At 51.9% G+C, this 17,940-nt stretch overlaps 1 protein-coding gene across 1 annotated transcript in view; it reads right to left on the reverse strand.

Annotated features, from left to right (window-relative positions):
• Positions 1–4,930: 4,930 nt before the first annotated feature.
• The window catches only part of LOC138351743 (uncharacterized), a 42,818-nt gene continuing 29,808 nt past the window's right edge, over positions 4,931–17,940 (reverse strand). Inside the window, exon 5 of the mRNA XM_069303771.1 lies at positions 4,931–5,038. Within this exon, the coding sequence (XP_069159872.1) occupies positions 4,931–5,038 (108 nt within the window). The remainder of the gene's footprint in view (positions 5,039–17,940) is intronic.

Raw genomic sequence — 17,940 nt, forward strand, 5'->3', positions numbered from 1 at the left:
CACTGGTGTGTAGGGCAGCTAGCGAGGAGGTGCTGGTGCTGTTGACCATGGTCACTGGTGTGTAGGGCAGCTAGGGAGGAGGTGCTGGTGCTGTTGACCATGGTCACTGGTGTGTAGGGCAGCTTGGGAGGAGGTGCTGGTGCTGTTGACCATGGTCACTGGTGTGTAGGGCAGCTAGCGAGGAGGTGCTGGTGGTGTTGACCATGGTCACTGGTGTGTAGGGCAGCTAGGGAGGTGCTGGTGGTGTTGACCATGGTCACTGGTGTGTAGGGCAGCTAGGGAGGTGCTGGTGCTGTTGACCATGGTCACTGGTGTGTAGGGCAGCTAGGGAGGAGGTGCTGGTGCTGTTGACCATGGTCACTGGTGTGTAGGGCAGCTAGGGAGGTGGTGTTGACCATGGTCACTGGTGTGTAGGGCAGCTAGGGAGGAGGTGCTGGTGCTGTTGACCATGGTCACTGGTGTGTAGGGCAGCTAGGGAGGAGGTGCTGGTGCTGTTGACCATGGTCACTGGTGTGTAGGGCAGCTAGGGAGGTGGTGCTGGTGGTGTTGACCATGGTCACTGGTGTGTAGGGCAGCTAGCGAGGAGGTGCTGGTGCTGTTGACCATGGTCACTGGTGTGTAGGGCAGCTAGGGAGGAGGTGCAGGTGCTGTTGACCATGGTCACTGGTGTGTAGGGCAGCTAGGGAGGTGCTGGTGCTGTTGACCATGGTTACTGGTGTGTAGGGCAGCTAGGGAGGTGGTGCTGGTGGTGTTGACCATGGTCACTGGTGTGTAGGGCAGCTAGGGTGGAGGTGCTGGTGGTGTTGACCATGGTCACTGGTGTGTAGGGCAGCTTGGGAGGTGGTGCTGGTGCTGTTGACCATGGGCACTGGTGTGTAGGGCAGCTAGGGAGGAGGTGCTGGTGCTGTTGACCATGGTCACTGGTGTGTAGGGCAGCTAGGGAGGAGGTGCTGGAGCTGTTGACCATGGTCACTGGTGTGTAGGGCAGCTAGGGTGGTGCTGATGCTGTTGACCATGGTCACTGGTGTGTAGGGCAGCTAGGGAGGAGGTGCTGGAGCTGTTGACCATGGTCACTGGTGTGTAGGGCAGCTAGGGAGGTGCTGGTGGTGTTGACCATGGTCACTGGTGTGTAGGGCAGCTAGGGAGGAGGAGCTGGAGCTGTTGACCATGGTCACTGGTGTGTAGGGCAGCTAGGGAGGAGGTGCTGGAGCTGTTGACCATGGTCACTGGTGTGTAGGGCAGCTAGGGAGGAGGTGCTGGAGCTGTTGACCATGGTCACTGGTGTGTAGGGCAGCTAGGGAGGAGGTGCTGGAGCTGTTGACCATGGTCACTGGTGTGTAGGGCAGCTAGGGAGGTGGTGCTGGTGCTGTTGACCATGGTCACTGGTGTGTAGGGCAGCTAGGGAGGTGCTGGTGCTGTTGACCATGGTCACTGGTGTGTAGGGCAGCTAGGGAGGAGGTGCTGGTGCTGTTGACCATGGTCACTGGTGTGTAGGGCAGCTAGGGAGGAGGTGCTGGTGGTGTTGACCATGGTCACTGGTGTGTAAGGCAGCTAGGGAGGAGGTGCTGGTGTTGTTGACCATGGTCACTGGTGTGTAGGGCAGCTAGGAAGGAGGGGCTGGTGGTGTTGACCATGGTCACTGGTGTGTAGGGCAGCTTGGGAGGAGGTGCTGGTGCTGTTGACCATGGTCACTGGTGTGTAGGGCAGCTAGGGAGGAGGTGCTGGAGCTGTTGACCATGGTCACTGGTGTGTAGGGCAGCTAGGGAGGTGCTGGTGGTGTTGACCATGGTCACTGGTGTGTAGGGCAGCTAGGAAGGAGGGGCTGGTGGTGTTGACCATGGTCACTGGTGTGTAGGGCAGCTAGGGTGGAGGTGCTGGTGCTGTTGACCATGGTCACTGGTGTGTAGGGCAGCTAGCGAGGAGGTGCTGGTGCTGTTGACCATGGTCACTGGTGTGTAGGGCAGCTAGGGAGGAGGTGCTGGTGCTGTTGACCGTGGTCACTGGTGTGTAGGGCAGCTAGGGTGGAGGTGCTGGTGCTGTTGACCACGGTCACTGGTGTGTAGGGCAGCTGGGGTGGTGCTGGTGCTGTTGACCATGGTCACTGGTGTGTAGGGCAGCTAGGGAGGAGGTGCTGGTGCTGTTGACCATGGTCACTGGTGTGTAGGGCAGCTAGGGAGGTGGTGCTGGTGCTGTTGACCATGGTCACTGGTGTGTAGGGCAGCTAGGGAGGAGGTGCTGGTGGTGTTGACCATGGTCACTGGTGTGTAGGGCAGCTAGGGAGGAGGTGCTGGTGGTGTTGACCATGGTCACTGGTGTGTAAGGCAGCTAGGGAGGAGGTGCTGGTGGTGTTGACCATGGTCACTGGTGTGTAGGGCAGCTAGGAAGGAGGGGCTGGTGGTGTTGACCATGGTCACTGGTGTGTAGGGCAGCTAGGGTGGAGGTGCTGGTGCTGTTGACCATGGTCACTGGTGTGTAGGGCAGCTAGCGAGGAGGTGCTGGTGCTGTTGACCATGGTCACTGGTGTGTAGGGCAGCTAGGGAGGAGGTGCTGGTGCTGTTGACCATGGTCACTGGTGTGTAGGGCAGCTTGGGAGGAGGTGCTGGTGCTGTTGACCATGGTCACTGGTGTGTAAGGCAGCTAGGGAGGAGGTGTTGGAGCTGTTGACCATGGTCACTGGTGTGTAGGGCAGCTAGGGAGGTGCTGTTGACCATGGTCACTGGTGTGTAGGGCGCGCTAGGGAGGAGGAGCTGGAGCTGTTGACCATGGTCACTGGTGTGTAGGGCAGCTAGGGAGGAGGTGCTGGAGCTGTTGACCATGGTCACTGGAGTGTAGGGCAGCTAGGGAGGTGGTGCTGGAGCTGTTGACCATGGTCACTGGTGTGTAGGGCAGCTAGGGAGGAGGTGCTGGAGCTGTTGACCATGGTCACTGGTGTGTAGGGCAGCTAGGGAGGTGCTGGTGCTGTTGACCATGGTCACTGGTGTGTAGGGCAGCTAGGGAGGAGGTGCTGGAGCTGTTGACCATGGTCACTGGTGTGTAGGGCAGCTAGGGAAAAGGTGCTGGAGCTGTTGACCATGGTCACTGGTGTGTAGGGCAGCTAGGGAGGTGCTGGTGCTGTTGACCATGGTCACTGGTGTGTAGGGCAGCTAGGGAGGAGGTGCTGGAACTGTAAACCATGGTCACTGGTGTGTAGGGCAGCTAGGGAGGTGGTGCTAATGCTATTGGCCGTATGTTATTGTATGGATTTGGGGTACATGTGATAGTTAGGACATAAATTTGCCCATCATGCATTTCTTAACATTGAAACGCATTTCGCAGTCTTCTGGCCATTTGTAAAGGTAATGTAGCTCTCTTGCAAGGCCTAAATGTAGTCTCCACTTCCTACCTTAGAATAAATCTGTGTCATCAGCAAATTTGATGATGTGATTTGTAATGTTCTCATTGATGTCATTGATGAATATCATTAAATACGTTGGGCTCAAGATGGAACCTTGTGGTACCTCACTCATCATTATGACCAGTCCGATTTATTTCCATTCAGGGCAACCCTTGCATTCTTCGTTGTAACCATTGTTTACAGTTGTTCTGGCATAATGTATACTGTCTGTTTGGTCAGCGAGCACTTGTGTGGCCTTAATAACCATCCAGAGGTTGATAGGCCCAGGACAACAAACCAAACTAACAAGATAAATTGTTCTGCATCATTTTGTTTCTCTTGTTAGGCCCCATTTAGATTATACATTTCAATTATGATCGCCATACTGCAGAATGGACATGTTTACGTTCAAGCTCAAGTTCAAGTATATTTATTGAGACAAGAAAGAAATACATCTCAAAGGGATAGAGTAGCTAGTCCCCCACCGACATGACGTTACTTGAACGAGAGCAGCGAAGGACGGCAGTTGCTCCCAAGAAGTGAAAAAAGTTGAAAAGTGTTAAAAAAGTGTTTGCATATTGTGAGAGCTTAAGAAGTCAGTAATTATCAGATCAAGGCGCCAAGCAGGGAAGACTATGAAGCAAGGTCGAGAAGGTGAAATATTTTAATGTATATTATCTAGAAAGTTGATGAGTAAAGGTCAACATTACTGAAGTATTAACATGGGTGAAAGATGAGAGTAAATGTCAACATTACTGAAGTATTAACATGGGTGAAAGGTGAGAGTAAATGTCAACATGACTGAAGTATTAACATGGGTGAAAGGTGAGAGTAAATGTCAACATGACTGAAGTATTAACATGGGTGAAAGGTGAGAGTAAATGTCAACATGACTGAAGTATTAACATGGGTGAAAGGATATAACAAAAGGAAATTAAAAAAATTGTTAAACATATTCAAACTGTAATTTATTTTAAAATATGCTTAATAAAGGTTAAAAATATAGTGTGCCATCTAGATATCTTAGGTCAAACAACAATAACCTTAAATGGATAATCATGTGATTAAAAACCTTATCGGTAGGAAAAAACTTTGATCAAAGGCCTAAGAATGGGGAAGTTAATCTTGAACAATAATATCCCAAAATAGTTAGAAATGTTAAGGAAATAATAAAAGCATCAAAAAATAATGAATTATATATAGCAGACCAGGCAATGACAATTTCTAAAACATTTTTTTCTGATATATTAAAGAAAGATTAAGGAAAAGACTACACAAATTATATCTGAAGCAGGTCAAGTAACTGAGAATGAAAAAGAAATGTGACTTATTTCAAATAAATTCTTCGTCTCTGTATTTCCTAAAGAAACTCAATTACGCACTCAGAAGAAAAAGTCTTCGAAGGTCGAGACGACAAGTTAACTAGTTTAGTGGTTAACTAGCTTAGTAGGTTTAGTACTTAACTGGTCTAGTTACTAGCGAGGAGGTTATTAAATATATATGCAAACTAAAGGTAAACTAGTCCCCAGAGCCAGACTCATTGTCTACCATATTTAATTAATCATTAGACTCGAGCAGAGTACCGGAGTGATGGATGGTTGCTGATGTGGTGCCAACAACTGCAAATGGATTTAATTGATAATTGCCAAAGCCATTCGTTTTCACCTTGAACAACAGATTGATAAAGAATTAACGACATGGTTTCACTAAGGGCCGCTCATGTTTAAGACCTTTTCTATCATTCTTTTCCTGTAAATTTCAAGAAGGTAATAGTAGGAAGGATTGTGACATTCTTTAACTAGACGCCAACAAGGACTTTGATACTGGTCCTCACAAGACTAAAGAGCTGGAGGCACATGGTAATGGCGGTCTATCCTAAGTTGGATTACACCTTGGTCATTGGTTATTAAAAAAGACAGCAGAGAGCTGGCATGAATGGAGTTAAATCCCACGTGGATTTACCTTCCATGTTTGAGTTAGACTACCAAAAGTACTAAAAGACAATCTGGATAGACTTTCGACGTAGACAAAAGATTAGCAGATGCAGTTTAATGCTGTAAAATGTTGGGATTTGAGCTTAGTAATAATAATACTAAAGTTCCCATATATCACCTGGACAATATTGAATATGTGAGGTATTAATGGGAGAAATATCTAGGAGTCGTCATCTGCAGGGATCATAAGGCAATAATAATCAATGCATAAACATAAAGAATAAAATATATGGGATACTGAGATTAACTTTACTAAGTGTTAACCTCAACACATCAAATATTTCCTCCAAGAGAGGAAAAGTATTGTATTGAGTTTAATTGTTTAATATTACAATCACAGGTGGAAAAAGTTGGTTAAATATCTGGGGATAATTAGGTCTGGCCTCAGTTGGTCCCTGGGGCTGGTCACGGGTCACCACCTGGTCCCTGGGGCTGGTCACGGGTCACCACCTGGTCCCTGGGGCTGGTCACGGGTCACCACCTGGTCCTTGGGGCTGGTCACGGGTCACCACCTGGTCCCTGGGGCTGGTCACCACCTGGGGCTGGTTACGGGTCACCACCTGGTCCCTGGGGATGGTCACGGGTCACCACCTGGTCCCTGGGGCTGGTCACGGGTCACCACCTGGTCCCTGGGGCTGGTCACGGGTCACCACCTGGTCCCTGGGGCTGGTCACGGGTTACCACCTGGTCCCTGGGGCTGGTCACGGGTCACCACCTGGTCCCTGGGGCTGGTCACGGGTCACCACCTGGTCCCTGGGGCTGGTCACGGGTCACCACCTGGTCCCTGGGGCTGGTCACGGGTCACCACCTGGTCCCTGGGGCTGGTCACGGGTCACCACCTGGTCCCTGGGGCTGGTCACGGGTCACCACCTGGTCCCTGGGGCTGGTCACGGGTTACCACCTGGTCCCTGGGGCTGGTCACGGGTCACCACCTGGTCCCTGGGGCTGGTCACGGGTCACCACCTGGTCCCTGGTGCTGGTCACGGGTCACCACCTGGTCCCTGGGGCTGGTCACGGGTCACCACCTGGTCCCTGGGGCTGGTCACGGGTCACCACCTGGTCCCTGGGGCTGGTCACTCCATACTGCAAATGTATACACCAAAATGTTATATATTTAAACAAGGTAATATTTACAGTAAACTGTATAATTAACAAATACAATAATATAAGTCAAAGTTACAATAATCAGCAACAAGAACAAGAACTTGAGAAGTAAAAATTTTAGATAATTGATAAAAGTCTTTGTCTAGTTAAATATATTGTTGTTGTAAAATTTGGGAATAAAGACAACTGAATAAGATATATAAAGACAGCAATATTGAAATTATTATAATGGTTAAATATAAGTCTCATTGATTATTATTGCATAAATTAGATCATAAATACAAGCCAGAAAACCACCACAACTAATAATTACGACATAAAACAGCCAAGCAAAAAAAACATTAAAAACATTCCAGAACACAAAAGTTACACAAAGATATAAACCCATTACCACGGGGCAGAATTATCAGTAACAAAAGTATTTATCAGGCAAGTTCCACTGATATAAAATATTACAGGATCAAAATGGTGAAAATTATTAATTTATTTCATTATTCCTAATCAGTGAAAGATTCAAATATCAGTGGTATATAATAGCAAAAGATTAGGTAAATGAATAAAGTAAGTGAAAAATGACTGAAGTAAAGTGAAATATTACAAACTATATGACGCCTACCTGTCCCACCAGGAGCACTTCCTGCCACCCTGGCAGACAACACCTTCGGTCATGACCCACCAGGAGCACTTCCTGCCACCCTGGCAGACAACACCTTCAGTCATGACCCACCAGGAGCACTTCCTGCCACCCTGGCAGACAACACCTTCAGTCATGACCCACCAGGAGCACTTCCTGCCATCCTGGCAGACAACACCTTCGGTCATGACCCTCCAGGAGCACTTCCTGCCACCCTGGCAGACAACACCTTCGGTCATGACCCACCAGGAGCACTTCCTGCCATCCTGGCAGACAACACCTTCGGTCATGACCCTCCAGGAGCACTTCCTGCCACCCTGGCAGACAACACCTTCGGTCATGTCCCACCAGGAGCACTTCCTGCCACCCTGGCAGACAACACCTTCGGTCATGACCCACCAGGAGCACTTCCTGCCACCCTGGCAGACAACACCTTCGGTCATGTCCCACCAGGAGCACTTCCTGCCACCCTGGCAGACAACACCTTCGGTCATGTCCCACCAGGAGCACTTCCTGCCACCCTGGCAGAAAACATCTTCGGTCATGACCCACCAGCAGCACTTCCTGCCACCCTGGCAGACAACACCTTCGGTCATGACCCACCAGGAGCACTTCCTGCCACCCTGGCAGACAACACCTTCGGTCATGTCCCACCAGGAGCACTTCCTGCCACCCTGGCAGACAACACCTTCGGTCATGTCCCACCAGGAGCACTTCCTGCCACCCTGGCAGACAACATCTTCGGTCATGACCCACCAGCAGCACTTCCTGCCACCCTGGCAGACAACACCTTCGGTCATGACCCACCAGGAGCACTTCCTGCCACCCTGGCAGACAACACCTTCGGTCATGTCCCACCAAGAGCACTTCCTGCCACCCTGGCAGACAACACCTTCGGTCATGACCCACCAGGAGCACTTCCTTCCACCCTGGCAGACAACACCTTCGGTCATGACCCACCAGGAGCACTTCCTGCCACCCTGGCAGACAACACCTTCGGTCATGTCCCACCAAGAGCACTTCCTGCCACCCTGGCAGACAACACCTTCGGTCATGACCCACCAGGAGCACTTCCTGCCTCCCTGGCAGACAACACCTTCGGTCATGTCCCTCCAGGAGCACTTCCTGCCACCCTGGCAGACAACACCTTCGGTCATGAGCCACCAGGAGCACTTCCTGCCACCCTGGCAGACAACACCTTCGGTCATATCCCACCAAGAGCACTTCCTGCCACCCTGGCAGACAACACCTTCGGTCATGACCCACCAGGAGCACTTCCTGCCACCCTGGCAGACAACACCTTCAGTCATGACCCACCAGGAGCACTTCCTGCCACCCTGGCAGACAACACCTTCGGTCATGACCCTCCAGGAGCACTTCCTGCCACCCTGGCAGACAACACCTTCGGTCATGTCCCTCCAGGAGCACTTCCTGCCACCCTGGCAGACAACACCTTCGGTCATGACCCACCAGGAGCACTTCCTGCCACCCTGGCAGACAACACCTTTGGTCATGTCCCACCAGGAGCACTTCCTGCCACCCTGGCCGACAACACCTTCGGTCATGTCCCTCCAAGAGCACTTCCTGCCACCCTGGCAGACAACACCTTTGGTCACCATGACGCCTACATGTCCCACAACCACCACCAGTACCAGCTCACCACAACCACCACAAGTACCAGCTCACCACTACCACCACAAGTACCAGCTCACCACAACCACCACAAGTACCAGCTCACCACAACCACCACCAGTACCAGCTCACCACAACCACAACAAGTACCAGCTCACCACAACCACCACAAGTACCAGCTCACCACAACCACCACAAGTACCAGCTCACCACAACCACCACAAGTACCAGCTAACCACAACCACCACCAGTACCAGCTCACCACAACCACCACAAGTACCAGCTCACCACAACCACCACAAGTACCAGCCCACCACAACCACCACCAGTACCAGCTCACCACAACCACCACCAGTACCAGCTCACCACAACCACCACCAGTACCAGCTCACCACAACCACCACAAGTACCAGCTCACCAGCACATTAACTTACCAACAATCAATGGTGGGAAGTTGGGAAGTTCTGGGGTCGTGTCATCAGCTGTAGCTGCTGGAGAAACACCACGCTGTCGACACCTGGCGTCCAGTTCCATGTTATCATGTAACTATGGGGACTCGTGGGAAGAACATTACTGCACTCCCTGTACCACCACCCACCTTGGTAGTCCTGAGCACAGGACCCTGTAGAGGGAGACACCATACATATGGTTTACACAGTTTAGTGACATGTCCACATGTATACACACCTGCACACACCTTCACACACACATGAAGGAGCGGACAACGCTCGGGAATCGTAGTTATAAGGACCCCGAGTTCGATTCCCGGCCGAGGCACAAACAAATGTAAAAAAAAAATTTCACCTGATCCATCTGTTCACCAAGAATCAAATAGTTGTACAGGTTGTATGGGCAGCATCCTGGGGATGTGTGAGTGTGTTAGAGAGACATATATGTAGCACATGTGGTAGAGGAAAATAGGTAGGAAATCAGTACATTAGACAACCGACGGCTAGAAAGGCGGGGCCCAAGAACTAACACCTCAAACCTGCAGGCACATATAGTAAACACACACATGGACGCATGCACACAGACACTCAAACAATAGCATACACGAACACATAAAAACGCACACACACGCACGCACACAGGCACTCAAACAATAACATACAGGTGCACATAAACACACGCACACACACACACACACAACCGGCGGGACCAAAGAGTCAGAGCCCAACCCCAGCAAACACAACTAGGTGAGTAACTAGGTGAGTACACACACACACACAAACACACACATACACACACACACACACACACACACACACACACACACACACACACACACACACACACACACACACACACACACACACACACACACACACACACACACACACACACACACACACACACACACACACACACACACACACACACACACACACACACACACACACACACACTCACACACACACACACACACACACACACACGCACACACGCACTCACACACACACACACACACACACACACACACACACACACACACACACACACACACACACACACACACACACACACACACACACACACACACACGCACGCACACAGGCACTCAAACAATAACATACACGTAAACATAAACACACACATGTTTACATTGGGCATGAGTTTATGAGGTATGAGTAACGAGGACAGGCTGCGTGGAATGTACCTCACAACGCTGGAAGACAGTAGAACTCGGGGAGACATGATCACTATCTACAAAATTCTCAGAGGAATTGTCAAGGCAGATAAAGATAAAGTGTACAACACGGGTGGTACGAGAACAAGGGGACACAGTTGGGTCCCAACAACCAAACCCAACAACCACACCCCACAACCACACCCTCATAACCATACCCCACAACCACACCCCACAACCTCACCCCATAACCACACCCCACAACCACACCCTCACAAAAACACCCCACAACCACACCCCACAACCATCCAACACAACCACACCCTACAACCACACCCCACAACCATACCCTACAACCACATCCCACAACCACACCCCACAACCACACCCCCACAACCACACCCTACAACCACAGCCTACAACCAAACCCCACAACCACACCCAACAACCACACCGCACAACCACATCCTACAACCACACCCGACAACCACCCTATACAACCACACTATACAACCACACAACAAAACTTAACCCACAACCACACACAACAACAAAACTCTTTAACCACACTCCACAACCACACCCCACAACCACACCCAACAACCACACACCACAACCACACCCCACAACCAAACCCCACAACCACACCCTATAACCATACTCCACAACTACACCCCACAACCACACCTCACATCCACACCCTAACAACCACACCCTACAACCACAGCCTACAACTAAACCCCACAACTACACCTAACAACCACACCGCACAACCACTTCCTACAACCAAACCCCACAACCACACCCTATAACCATACTCCACAACTACACCCCACAACCACACCCCACATCCACACCCCCACAACCAAACCCTACAACCACAGCCTACAACCAAACCCCACAACTACACCTAACAACCACACCGCACAACCACACCGCACAACCACACCCCACAACCACACCCCACAACCACACTATTCAACCACACCACAAAACCTTAACCCACAACCACACACAACAACAACACTCTATAACCACACCCCAAAACCACACCCCACAACCACACCCCACAACCACACCCCACAAACACACCCTACAACCACACCCCACAACCACATCCCAAAACCACATACCACAACCACACCCCACAACCACACCCCACAAACACACCCTACAACCACACCCCACAACCACATCCCTAAACCACATACCACAACCACACCCCACAACTATACCACACAACCACACCCCACAACCATACCACAACCATCCACAACCACATCCCACAACCTCACCTCACACCCAACACTCACAACCATACCCCACAACAACACCCCACAACTACACACCATAACCACACCCTACAACCACATCCTAAACCACACCCCACAACCACACCCCAAAACCATACCCCACAAACACACCCAACAATCACACCCCACATCCACACCACCCCACAACCACACCCCACAACCACACCCCACAACCACACCCCACAACCACACCCCACAACGACACCCTACAACCTCACCTCACAACCACGCCCCACAACCACGCGCCTCAACCACACCCCACAACCACACCCTACAACCACACCCCACAACCACACCCTATAACCATACTCCACAACTACACCCCACAACCACACCCCACAACCACACCCTACAACCACACCCCACAACCACACCCTACAACCACACCCCACAACCACAACCCACAACCACACCCCCACAACCACACCCTACAAGTACATCCCAAAACCACATACCACAACCACACCCCACAACTATACCACACAACCACAAACTACAACCACACCCCACAACCATACCACAACACTTTTAACCACAACCACACCTCAGACCCAACACTCACAACCATACCCACAACAACACCCCACAACCAAACACCATAACCACACCCTACAACCTCACCTCACAACCACGCCCCACAACCACACCCCACAACCACACCCCACAACCACACCCCACAACCACACCCCACAACCAAACCCCACAACCACACCACAACACCTTAGCCCACAACCACACCCAACAACAACAACACTCCACAACCACACCCCACAACCACACACCACAACCACACCCCACAACTAGTCCCCACAACCTCACCCCACAACTACACGCTACAACCACATTCCAAAACCACACCCCACAACCACACCTCACCACCACACTCTATCACCACACTCAAGAACCACACCACCTTAACCCACAACCACACACCACAATCACACCTCAAAACCATACCCCAAAACCACACCCCACAACCACACCCCACAATTACACCCCACAACTACTACCACAACCACACCCCACAACCACACCCTACAACCACATCCCAAAACCTCACTCCACAACCACACCCCACAACCACACCCCAAAACCACACCTTACCCACCACACCCCATATCCACACCCGACAACCACACACCACAACCACACCTTGCAACCACTCCCCACAACCACACCCTACAACCACACCCCACAACCACACCCCACAACCACAACCCACAACCACACCCTACAACCACACCCTACAACCACACTCCACACCCTACAACCACATCCTACAACCTCACCCTACAACCAAACTCCACAACCACACCCTACAACCACACCCTACAACCACACCCCACCACCACACCCCACAACCACACCCCACAACGACACCCCGCAACCACACCCTACAACCATACCCTACAACCACAACCCACAACCACACCCTACAACCACACCCTACAACCACACCCCCACAACCACACCCCACAACCACACCCCACCACCACACCCCACAACCACACCTCACAACTACACCCTACAACCTCACCCTACAACCACACTCCACAACCACACCCTACAACAACACCCTAGAACCACACCCCACCACCACACACCACAACCACACCCCACAACCACACCCCACAAACACACCCCACAGTCACACCCTACAAACACACCCCACAACCACACCCAACAACCACACCCCACAATCACACCCCGCAACCAGTCCCCACTACTACTCCCACAACCACCCCACAACAACACCTCACAACCACACCCCACAACAACACCTCACAACCACACCCCATAACAACACCTCACAACCACACCCCACAACCTCACTCTACAACCACACTCCACAACCACACCAATAACCACACCCGACAACCACACCACAACACCTTAACCCACAACCACACCCAACAACAACACTCCACAAGCACATCCCAAACCACACCTAACCACCACACCACAACACCTTAACCCTCAACCACACCCCACAACCTCACCTAACAACCACACCCCACACCACTTTCCACAACCACACCCCACAACCAAACACCACAATCACACCCCATAACCTCACCCTCAACCATACCCCACAACCACACCCCACAACCTCACCCCACAACCACACCCCACAACCTCACCCTCACAAAAACACCCCACAACCACACCCCACAACCATCCAACACAACCACACCCTACAACCACACCCCACAACCATACCCTACAACAACATCCCACAACCACACCCCCCAACCACACCCCCACAACCACACCCTACAACCACAGCCTACAACCAAACCCCACAACCACACCCAAACAACCACACCGCACAACCACATCCTACAACCACACCCCACAACCACCCTATACAACCACACTATACAACCACACCACAAAACTTAACCCACAACCACACACAACAACAAAACTCTTTAACCACACCACACAACCACACCCCACAACCACACCCAACAACCACACCCCACAACCACTTTCCACAACCACACCCCACAACCAATCCCCAAAACCACACCCTATAACCATACTCCACAACTACACCAAACAACCACACCCCACAACCACACCCCACAACCACACCCCACAACCAAACCCCAAAACCACACCACAACACCTTAGCCAACAACCACACCCAACAACAACAACACTCCACAACCACACCCCACAACCACACCCAACAACCACACCCCACAACTAGTCCCCACAACCACACCCCACAACTACACCCTACAACCACATTCCAAAACCACACCCCACAACCACACCTCACCACCACACTCTATCACCACACTCAAGAACCACACCACCTTAACCCACAACCACACCCCACAATCACACCTCAAAACCATACCCCAAAACCACACCCCACAACTACTACCACAACCACACCCCACAACCACACCCTACAACCACACCCTACAACCACATCCCAAAACCTCACTCCACAACCACACCCCACAACCACACCCCACAACCACACCTTATCCACCACACCCCATATCCACACCCGACAACCACACACCACAACCACACCTTGCAACCACTCCCCACAACCACACCCTACAACCACACCCCACAACCACACCCCACAACCACATCCCACAACCACACACTACAACCACACCCTACAACCACACTCCACACCCTACAACCACATCCTACAACCTCACCCTACAACCACACTCCACAACCACACCCTACAACCACTCCCTACAACCACACCCCACCACCACACACCACAACCACACCTTACAACCACACCCCACAACGACACCCCGCAACCACACCCTACAACCACACCCTACAACCACAACCCACAACCACACCCTACAACCACACCCTACAACCACACCCCCACAACCACACCCCACAACCACACCCCACCACCACACCCCACAACCGCACCTCACAACTACACCCTACAACCTCACCCTACAACCACACTCCACAACCACACCCTACAACAACACCCTAGAACCACACCCCACCACCACACACCACAACCACACCCCACAACCACACCCCACAACCACACCCCACAAACACACCCCACAGTCACACCCTACAAACACACCCCACAACCACACCCCACAACCACACCCCACAATCACACCCCGCAACCAGTCCCCACTACTACTCCCACAACCACACCCCACAACAACACCTCACAACCACACCCCACAACAACACCTCACAACCACACCCCATAACAACACCTCACAACCACACCCCACAACCTCACTCTACAACCACACTCCACAACCACACCAATAACCACACCCGACAACCACACCACAACACCTTAACCCACAACCACACCCAACAACAAGACTCCACAAGCACATCCCAAACCACACCTAACCACCACACCACAACACCTTAACCCTCAACCACACCCCACAACCACACCTAACAACCACACCTAACAACCACACCCCACACCACTTTCCACAACCACACCCCACAACCAAACCCCACAACCACACCCCATAACCTCACCCTCAACCATACCCCACAACCACACCCCACAACCTCACCCCACAACCACACCCCACAACCTCGCCCTCACAAAAACACCCCACAACCACACCCCACAACCATCAAACACAACCACACCCTACAACCACACCCCACAACCATACCCTACAACAACATCCCACAACCACACCCCCCAACCACACCCCCACAACCACACCCTACATCCACAGCCTACAACCAAACCCCACAACCACACCCAACAACCACACCGCACAACCACATCCTACAACCACACCCCACAACCACCCTATACAACCACACTATACAACCACACCACAAAACTTAACCCACAACCACACACAACAACAAAACTCTTTAACCACACCACACAACCACACCCCACAACCACACGCAACAACCACACCCCACAACCACTTTCCACAACCACACCCCACAACCAATCCCCAAAACCACACCCTATAACCATACTCCACAACTACACCCCACAACCACACCCCACATCCACACCCCCACAACTACACCCAACAACCACACCGCATAACCACATCCTACAACCACACCCCACTACCACACCCCACAACCACACTATACAACCACACCACAACACCTTAACCCACAACCACACACAACAACAACACTCTTTATCCACACCCCAAAACCACACCCCACAACCACACCCCACAACCACACCCCACACCCACACCCTGCAACCACACCCCACAACCACACCGCACAACCACACCCCACAACCACACCCTACAACCACATCCCAAAACCACATACCACAACCACACCCCACAACTATACCATACAACCACACCACACAACCATACCACAACACTTTCATCCACAACCACATCCCACATCCACACCTCACACCCAACACTCACAACTATACACCACAACAACACCCCACAACTACACACCATAACCACACCCTACAACCACATCCCAAACCACACCCCACAACCACACCCCAAACCATACCCCACAAACACACCCAACAATAACACCCCACATCCACACCACCCCACAACCACACCCCACAACAACACCCCACAACGATACCCTACAACCTCACCTCACAACCACGCCCCACAACCACGCCCCACAACCACACCCCACAACCACACCCCACAACCACACCCTATAACCATACTCCACAATTACACCCCACAACCACACCCCCACAACCACACCCTACAACCACAGCCTTCAACCAAACCCCACAACCACACCCAACAACCACACCGCACAACCACATCCTACAACCACACCCCACAACCACACCCCACAACCATACTATACAACCACACCCTACAACCACACCCCAAAAACCCACCCTACAACCACACCCTACAACCACACCCCACAACCACACCCCACAACCACACCCCACAACCACACCCTACAACCACACCCCACAACCACACCCCAAAACCACACCCCACAACCACACCCTACAACCACACCCTACAACCACACCCCATATCCACACCTCACAACCACACCCCACAACCACACCCTACAACCACACCCCACAACCACACCCCACAACCACACCCCACAACCACACCCTACAACCACATCCCAAAACCACATACCACAACCACACCCCACAACTATACAACACAACCACACCCTACAACCACATCCCACAACCATACCACAACACTTTACACCACAACCACATCCCACAACCACACCTCACACCCAACACTCACAACCATACCCCACAACAACACCCCACAACCACACACCATAACCACACCCTACACCCACATCCCAAACCACACCCCACAACCACACCCCAAAACCATACCCCACAAACACACCCTACAATCACACCCCACATCCACACCACACAACCACTCCCCACAACCACACCCCAAAACCATACCCCACAAACACACCCTACAATCACACTCCACATCCACACCACACAACTACTCCCCACAACCACACCCTTCAAACACACCCCACAACCACACCCCACAACCACACCCCACAACGACACCCAACAACCTCACCTCACAACCACGCCCCACAACCACACCCCACAACCTCACCCCACAACTACACCCCCACAACCAAACCCCACAACCACACCACAACACCTTAGCCCACAACCACACCCAAAACAACAACACTCCACAACAACACCCCACAACCACACCCAACAACCACACCGCACAACCACATGCTACAACCACACCACACAACCACCCTATACAACCACACTATAC

This window comes from Procambarus clarkii, chromosome 50 (genome assembly GCF_040958095.1).
Source record: "Procambarus clarkii isolate CNS0578487 chromosome 50, FALCON_Pclarkii_2.0, whole genome shotgun sequence".
In the NCBI taxonomy this organism is placed as follows: Eukaryota; Metazoa; Arthropoda; class Malacostraca; order Decapoda; family Cambaridae; genus Procambarus; species Procambarus clarkii.